The following is a 9,246-nucleotide window of genomic DNA, read 5'->3' as shown; positions in this document are numbered from 1 at the left end:
CTTCATATCCACCCTGTAAATGCCTACCAATTTTTAGTTTTCTTTCTCTCTCCCCTTCACAACAACCTCATTCAGGCCTTCACCTGTTACTAGTTAAGGTGGAATGCCAACTTTTAGTCTGTTCCCCACCCCAATATTGTTTCAGTTGCTTACACATTCCATTTAGGATGACATGTAGCATCAGTTCAATGGTAATATATTGTTTCTGTAAATAAAAGCTGATCAAAGGCATGTAAAGAATTTGAGGTAGTTGCTGGGAAATGTTCCTTTTACTGTGTGCTCCGATTAGAATTATTTTCCTTAACTTTTTTTTTTTTTTTTTTAATTAGCCCCCAAGAAAGTTAAACACACCAAACTTGATTTTTCAAAGGTCACCATTATAAGAAAAAACCCTATATGTCATTCTCATGTTGGCATTTTAGCCATGCACATTAGACTTTTCAGCTTAGGTTCTCAGTGTCCTAAACTGTTTAGAAAAAGGAGGTATAAGCAAAAACAATTTTATTTTGCGAGAAGCTGTTGGCTTCTTAAAGCATAAACGTTCTTAAAAACAGCTTAGCAGTAGCCTGCTGAGACACCCTAAAAGGGGCTAAAGGTTTTAGACAGTTCTGCACTTAAATTCAATGCTAAGCTGCTACAAGCTTTAAGTAGCACAAGCAACAACACTGAGGTTAGAGAAGCTTAAATCTCTTGAAGTGGCCTATATGTAAAGCAGTTCAACTCAATAAAGGTGGCTTATGCATTTACCAGCTGCAGCCTAGTTTAGTTTGTACTTAAAGGATTATTCGATCATTGGTAAAATGACAAAGCATTAGGATATGAAGTGAAAAAAAAGGCATTCTATTGAAAGAACAGACACCTTCAAAATTACAACCAGAATTTAGAATAGAATAAATAGCCAGATTAATTTTAAACATACCATTGGGATTTCAATGACCACAGCTAATCGGAATCTCATTTTTAGGCCTCACCCCAAAATACAGACATCTTCATTAGTGTTTCCCATCATACTAAGAGTAGTGCTTTAACACCGAATGGAGAAATATCAACTCCTACAGCTTTTTATTCTTTTTCTATAGATTCTATGAACGTTACTGGTTACAATCTATAGTTGTATGAATTCAGGTATTTATGAAATCTTTTGGCACACCACTGTTGCCATTTTTTTGGGATTCATGGTTACTTAAATAATGTTTGACGAAAGCAAAGCTTAGCAAGGTCTGCAAAGGTGAATATTTTAGAACTACAAAAGCGTAACAGATAAACAGGTTTAAGTATTGTTGTCTGCTTTGTACCTTGGTAGCTCCAAGGATACTTTAAAACAAACTGTCAGTGAAACAATTCAGTTTTCCCATGGCTTTCCGATACCTAGGGTTTATCCGTATCTATTGACTTTTAAGTTCTAAGTCTATGAACAGAACACTGGATAAAGAAAAATAAAAAGCTTAGGACACACAAGCCATAGATGTTATGTTTATTCTGTCTGGGTAATAAAAAAGAAATAGTATACTGCTATTTTTTTAAGGGAGACAATGTGCCTTTCTTTAAGCAGTTATACCTAAACCAAGAATGTAGATTCCACTAAAAGTCAAGTCAAGTCATTCCAAAACAAAACAAGGAACACCGAAACATAGTTGCAATTCTACATGCTAAAACAACCTTACAGGGGACGTTTAAATTCACATGAAAGTATTTCAATTCAGTGCCAAACATCAACATTTAGAATTGCTTAAGAAAAATGTCAGCTTTTTACGATTATAATTATTCGGTAAAGTTGGCCCTTTATTTCAAAATTTGCCAACTGGATATGTGGATGTCAAACAGTTAAAAGCTCTGCTGGGGGTGGCTTAAGAGGAATCTTTCCCAGTGTAAACTTCTTTGCTTCAAACTGCTTTAACTCTTCAGCTGATAGATCGGTCTTTGATGTAAATAATTTTTCTGAGGTACCGCTGCTTGTGATGACAGAAGGTGCTGATGTAACACTATGTCCAAAGGCACTGAAAGATTGTTCAAATAAAGTGTTACCTGTGTCTGAGGTACGAGCAGCTACAGCTGTATTAACAGCTCCAAAGGATGGAACTGAGGTCGTGCTAGAGGAGTTCACAGCAGAGGAATTGCCAAACCCTGAAAATCCAGACGTTCCAAAACCACCAGTAGTTTCAGGGGGGGTTCTAAATGAAAAAGAAGCTGCAGATATAGTTGGTTGGCTGCCAAAGGCAACAGAATGTGGTGTACTAGAAGACGATGTCACCCCAAATGCTGAAGGACCCTGAACTGTAGAAGGGCTCCCAAATGCTGGAGTGCTTCCAGATGATGCACTAACAGAATTTGACTTAAAGGAGAAATTGTTAGGACTGCTAATGCTGCTGCTTTGTATGGTAAAGTCTGAAATTATAAAAACACAAGGGTAAAATTTTAGAACAGACATGACATTAGAGCACTATTTTATTGAAATATTGGAAAAAAAACAGAAGCCAAGATTTAATAGCACTAATTCTTAATACAAAACACTTACTTGATGACCCAAAGCTTGATGTTTGCTGTCCACCAAATCCAAATGAAGGCACTGCTGCACTAACCACATTCTTCAATTCAGATAACTTAAAGAAAATGTGGGAAAAGTAGGAAATGCATGAAATTAAGGGAAACAATAAAAATGGGTAATCAATACTTTTGATACAGTCAGAAATCCAACTTAAAAAAAACCTAGGCTGGTACCTTCCAAACTGGTTCACAGCTCACAAGCCACCTTTCAATTAAATGTTTGGGACCACTGCCATTTTTACACATGCTCTGGGGATGAAGCACTTTAATTACAAGCTGCTCTAAATAAAGTGCCCACAGCATCTCATGCATCAGCAACCCTACACTTCAAAATGGCAGTGGGAGTACTTTAAAGTGCCCCCACTAACATTTTGAAGTGCAGAGACACTGACACACAAGATACAGAGGCTGGCTGGAGCATGCCAATTATCACGCTCCAACGGACACAATTAATTGTGTAATTACAGTGTGCTAGCACATCTACAGGCACCCTTTTACCTCAAATTGGTGAAAGTATCTGGTATACAGGTTTCCCTCACTTTATGCTGTACAAGCATTCCTGGAAAATGCCACATAACTTGAATTTGCATAAAGGGAATCCACTTTACAATGTAACAAATAGGGACACCTTACAAGACTTTGACTGTACTGACCCCCAGACACATTCCTACCACTTTTACAAAACAATTTTGGTACTCACCAACAGCAGACAGTACCCACAAGCACAGGGCACTATCATAATGGGGATGGCAACTACAGAAACGTGTCGTAGACAATGAGTGAGCAGCACAGATCCACACAGGAGACTATTTTGGTGTGCGTCACTCCCACAATGCACTGCACAAAGCAGCTGACTACAGGCTTCCACCACACCGATCACATAAGAGTGAATTTACCTCGCATATAACAAATTTTTGGTATAAAAAGGGTATAAAAGGGCATGAGTGAATTCACACATACAGAACCCATATAAAGTGAGGGAAACCTGCATCTTTTTATGATTCATGTACTGAAAACGCTATTTTGTAATTAAAACATCTGCACCATAAAATACAACAAAAACACAAGTTCTGGAACCGTACTGACCTATGAGTATGTTTACATCTCTCATTTAATTTAGTCTTTGTAATATTATTACTACTTTAACACTTTCTCTGATATCCCACCTTGAAAAAACATAATTTTGTTGGGGTTTAAGTATACTATCACCACTTCAATCTCCAGCACAGACAGAACAGACAAGCATCAGCAAATATAGAAAGGACATGATCATAATGTTTACATTTTCGAACACCTCCAGTGGATTACCACTCGAAATGAAATTCCTTGCTTAACCTCACAACCTCTACTCGTTCACTGAGCTCTGGTTTCTACTTCAGTTCTGGCATTACTGATTTGATTCTTCTATGAAACGTGTGTTCAAAAAGAGATGTAGGCTGTTCTGACATTGTCCAAGCCATCTTTTCACCTATCTGAGCAGTTTCTCTTGACTGCACATCAATTCCTCATACTGCATTATGAAAATTCTATAACTGACCTTCTCTTTAATTTTCTATAACTATCTAATATCTACCATTATATTTTAGTAAGTAACCAGTATGAATGAAAGCCTGATTCCAGAGAAAGGTGGGAAAAGGATGAGAAGTCTTGTGGTTATTTTCCCTCTAAATATTGGGTGCATGTAGTGGAGATAATGCTGCTTTCATACCTAGATCTTTTTCTTTTTGCATGCCCTTTCACCCCAATTATTTACCTTCTGCTCAATATACCCAAAGGATTATTCAAGACTTGCCTTAAAACTACTACCCGCCTGTCTTTCCATGGCCACTCAACTAGGCTTTCTGGCACTAAAGCCTCTGCACAAAAATAACATTGACAATAAAAAGAATGATATAGTTTGGTATACATTATTATAATAGTGCAGAGGCTTTAACCATGTCTTCCATTAAAACTGCCATAGCAACTAGAAGTAAATATTTTCAAATCTCAGCCCTAAGCAAGAGACTTCCAAAGATCTTTAAAATATTTAGTTAAGTAATATTTGATGAAACCTTCAAAAGCAATGATGGGGAATTTAAAATTTAAAGTTAATAAAAAATATATGGCTAAATACCCTGACAAGATCACGTGCATTTTCTGAAGATGGAACTTTGGCCAGATCTCTAAGATCAGAAGCACAGAAGTTTTTTCATAGCACTTCATCTCTCTGAATTGGCCCATTAACAATCATTGTGGAAGCAACTAATTTTGGAACGTATGGCACATTTTGATGTGATGTGTCTAAAGAAACTTGAATCCAAGTGAAATGTTCCATTAAGATTAAGAAAAAGAAGCATCCTACACAAATATTTCACTTTTCAATAGCACTTACCAGTGCTGATTTGGTTGATGCATTTAGTGTCTTCAGCTCAAGCACTCTATTTCTCCATTGGTTTACTAACTGCTGGACTGAATTTATCTGAAAAAAAAAAGGAGCAGAAACAAAAAAGTGTCAGGTCTGTGCTAATGATGCAAACAATATCAAACAACCTTGAAATTAAACTCACAATGAATTTGTCAAATTACATGAAAGAATAAAGCCATTAGACAGACCTGGAGAGACAAAACAACTCCCCTTCCAAAACCCCTCATGTTACACAAGTGAAGATGCAATATAAAGCTAAGAAACTCAGTATTCTCAAACCAAATGTATATAGTATATAACAAAAGAAAATACTCATTTTTTCAAAACGCAACTTCTTACCACTATCTGGATTAGGCATAAAAAAGTCATTAGAAATTAATGCCAAGCTTCAAATCTAGAAATGAAACTTGGGTTTTATGTATATGTGCTGAACAACTAGCTTAAAGCACCACGAATTCAGCTAATTTCTCCTGTTCTTGCAAAAATATCCATTCCCTACACAGGAAAATTTAGTTGCATCACTCCATAAATCTCTTTTGAAAAGACTTGATTTCACTAATAAAATCAAGTCCCTCAACGCACTGAAATAACTACTACATGTCAGTATAGAAAAATCATGTCTTAATGAAAAAAAAAATGCATAGTGATTTTCCAATTTCTTTTCTGATGCTTTATGCACAACTACTGAGGATTTGGGTATGCAGCAAGAAGTAACATTTATAAACAAATATGAACATACCTAATCTTATTCAAGTATCTATATATTGAAAAGAACTCCCTTTAGTAACTAACAGAAGAAAAATTATATGATACGCAGAAAGCCTGTGAGACCAAATGCTTAAATCTTTGGGTAAATAGATTTTATACCCATTCAAAAGATCTCAATATTACAAATATTTCAAACACATCAATAATTCTGTTGTTTCTGGTCACACACTGGAAAAATATATTATCTGACATCAGTTCTTATAAGACAGACAAAGGAGTTCAAGAATTCAAAACTTTGTTTTCAATTCTGAATTCATATTTTTTTTTTAAATTTCTGGTGTTCTAGGCATAGTTTTCAGTCCTTATACAATAAACTGTAACATGCCACACATTCAGGCAATTTATTGCATTAAAAAATGGCAAATCAGCCACCAAAATGTCCCATATCCACAAAGGTGTTTCATTTAGATGTGGAACATCTTTACAGCTAGTTTGTATTGCACTTTAATTTGAACATGTGGCATGCAGCCTGGCATCAGTCCGCACAGCATGACTTTAAATGTTCCCACATGTGGGGAATCTATTGGGCAGAGGAGAGCTGGGGATTGGGGAGCTCCCCAGGTCATAAGAGCTGTGGATCAGGGAGGTCCCGATTTGGTATACCAGTCAAATGACCATCACTCAAAAAAAATTAAGGGACCATTTCTCTGGAGTGTCTATGTTACTTCAGAAACCTGCCATATTTTTTAAAAGGCTTACGTAATTCTGAACATTATTGTTTGCTCTACAGTTATAGTACTCCAGATGCAATTCTTCTGGTGAGAAGTCTGGAAAACCTGCAGGAAGAGAAACAAAATCTTTAAACAAAAATATATACTGCTTCCAGTGAATCTATGATGCCACAGGCAAGAGGCCTTACTGCAGGGATCAACAATGTTTTTGGGCAGAATGTCTAAAATACCTGCAATCTCGATTTGTAAGATGCTGATATGCCAGGGTGGACAGAGGGCGAGCCACGAGGAGCCCAATCCTTGTTGTGGCAATGAAGCCCTGGCTCCTTCCCAGCTGTCTGCCTTGAGGCGTGCAGGCACATGCTGCCAGCGATGAGCTGGGCCAGGGTTTCACAGACCCCAGTGCAGCTCCCAGCTGCCTGCCAGTCAGCTCAGGCTCTGGGCAGCCCCTGCCACTGAGCTCAGGCTACTCGCAGCAGGCAGCAGGGAGGCTGCAAGAAACTGCACTGGAGTCTGTAGAGCCTTGGCTCAGCTCACTGCCAGTGGCAGGTACAAGTGTGTCTTAAGGCTGATGAGGGGTAGAAGGCACTGGACTCCCCTGCTGTCTGCCCTGAGGTGCATGTGCCAAGCAAGATGTCTTTGTGTGCCACACTGGCAAGTGTGCTAGGAGTTGCCCTGCCTTAGTGCATCATCTACACTGGCAATTTTTAAATATTTATAAAAAATATAACTGTATTATTAAAAGGTACAAAATTCATGCAAAACTCAAAATGGCATAAGCAAAAAAATAGGTTAGGAAGAAACAATAATGTCACACCAGACAGCAAAGCTAACCTATTTAACAGATTTCTTTGCCTCCATTTTTCTGAGCAGGGACCAGATCACCACCCCCCCGCCCCGGGACCCCTGTAGGTCCCAGGGGAGGCGCACCCAGGCCTAGGGTCAGTGTCCTCACTGACCTCCTAGTCAGAGAACTTCTGGAGGGACTCGATGTATTTAAAATCAGCACATCCTGATGATCTCCACCTCAGAGTGCTGAGGGAATTAGCAGGGGTCATAGCGGGACCCCTGGCATGGCTGGTGTGGTGCCAGAGGACAGGAAAAGGGCCAATGTGGTTCCCATTTTCAAAAGAGGGAGGAAGGAGGACCCAGGAAACTATAGGCCAGTCAGTCTTACCTCAGTCCTGGGGAAGCTGTTTGAGAGAGGTATCCTGGTGCATGTCCAAGAGGGGCCAGCACGGGAGATTAGGAAGGAGATTATTCCTTTAGGAAGGCCTTCGACACAGTCTCTCATCCCATTCTCATTAAAAAACTAGGGGACTGTGGCATCGACACCTACACAGTCAAATGGGTCACTAGATGGCTGGAGGGCCACATCCAGAGAGTGGTGGTGGACAGGTCTTATTCGACCTGGAGGGATGTGGGCAATGGGGTTCCACAGGGCTCGGTCCTCGGGCCTGCACTGTTCAACTTCTTCATCAGTGACTTGGACGAGGGTGTAAAAAGCACCCTGTTCAAATTCACAGACAACACTAAGATGTGGGGGGAAGTGGGAATGCTAGAAGGGAGGAATAGGCTGCAATTGGACCTGGACAGGTTATAGGGGTGGGCGGATGACAACAGGATGGGTTTCAACACTGACAAGTGCAAGGTACTGTGCTTGGGGGGGAAGAACCAGCAGCATACCTACAGGCTGGGGAACTCCCTTCTCATCAGTTCAGAGGCAGAAAGAGATCTTGGAGTCATTACTGATGCCAAAATGAACATGGGCCAACAGTGTGGGGAAGCGGTCAGGAAGGCCAACCATACCTTGTCATGCATCCACAGATGCATCTCAAGCAGTTCCAAGGAGGTGATCCTCTGAGACACTGGTCAGGCCGCAGCTGGAGTACTGCGTCCAGTTCTGGGCATCACACTTCAGGAGGGATGTGAACAACATGGAGAGGGTCCAGAGGAGGACCACTCGCATGGTCAGGGGGCAGTAGGGCAGGCCCTACAAGGAGAGGCTAAGGGACCTGAACCTGTTCAGCCTCCACAAGAGAAGGCTGAGGGGGCAACTAGTGGCTGTTTACAAACTAGTCAGGGGGGACCAGCAGGCATTGGGAGAGTCCCTGTCCCCCCAAGCACCACCAGGAGTGACAAGAAATAACGGTCACAAGCTGGCAAAGGGTAGATTCAGGCTAGATATCAGGAGGTGCTACTTCACTGTCAGGGCAGCTAGGATCCGGAACCAATTTCCAAGAAAAGTAGTACTGGCTCCTACCTGGGGGTCTTTAAGAGAAGGCTGGATGAACGCCTCGCTGGGGTCGTTTAACCCCAGTACTCTTTCCTGCTCCTGCCATGGCAGGGGGTCGGACTTGATGATATGCTCAGGTCCCTCCTGACCCTACCAACTATGTAATCTATGTAATAAGAGAGTGCGGTAATAAGTTGTGCTTTGATGCTGAAAAGTCTTAGATGTTACTGACTTTGGGGAACACCACTGAAGTACAAGGGTCTGAGTTATACAACCAGATGCAGGCTTGAAGCAAGAGCTCTTTAGTGGAAGGGCCTTGTCTCATGCATTTCTATAATGTAATTGGCTCTCTTTCAGCCTTAAAAGAGCACTGCCTTTCTTGGTAATAACATTGCATGCTAGCACTAGGACATTACTACCTGAGATATTAGGCTTTTCTTTCATAGGTGCATAACAGGAGAACATCCATTGTCCTGATGATTCCCAAATTTCCATGTCTTTGATTATGCCTTCTCTAAGACAGAAGAGAGACCAAAAACAAATTAATAAAACCAAATAAATCATTTTGTTAAAAACAAGAGAAATCCAGGCCACACGTGTTGAGGTGAGTTTAACAGTGCTAG

General features: G+C 40.4%; 1 protein-coding gene across 1 annotated transcript in view; it reads right to left on the bottom strand.

Annotated features, from left to right (window-relative positions):
• Positions 1-1,457: 1,457 nt before the first annotated feature.
• The window catches only part of NUPL2 (nucleoporin like 2), a 16,633-nt gene continuing 8,844 nt past the window's right edge, over positions 1,458-9,246 (bottom strand). The window contains exons 3-7 of the mRNA XM_019508578.1: positions 9,043-9,137; positions 6,416-6,492; positions 4,916-5,002; positions 2,516-2,600; positions 1,458-2,385 (exon numbers count right to left, since the gene is read on the bottom strand). Of these exons, the coding sequence (XP_019364123.1) occupies positions 1,817-2,385; positions 2,516-2,600; positions 4,916-5,002; positions 6,416-6,492; positions 9,043-9,137 (913 nt within the window). The 3' untranslated portion in view covers positions 1,458-1,816. The remainder of the gene's footprint in view (positions 2,386-2,515; positions 2,601-4,915; positions 5,003-6,415; positions 6,493-9,042; positions 9,138-9,246) is intronic.

The sequence above is a fragment of the Gavialis gangeticus genome, unplaced genomic scaffold (assembly GCF_001723915.1).
Source record: "Gavialis gangeticus isolate Ggan-Ray unplaced genomic scaffold, GavGan_comp1, whole genome shotgun sequence".
NCBI classification, from domain to species: Eukaryota; Metazoa; Chordata; order Crocodylia; family Gavialidae; genus Gavialis; species Gavialis gangeticus.
The sequence above is the reverse complement of the archived record's forward strand: the minus strand, read 5'-3'. Positions and strand labels throughout refer to the sequence as shown.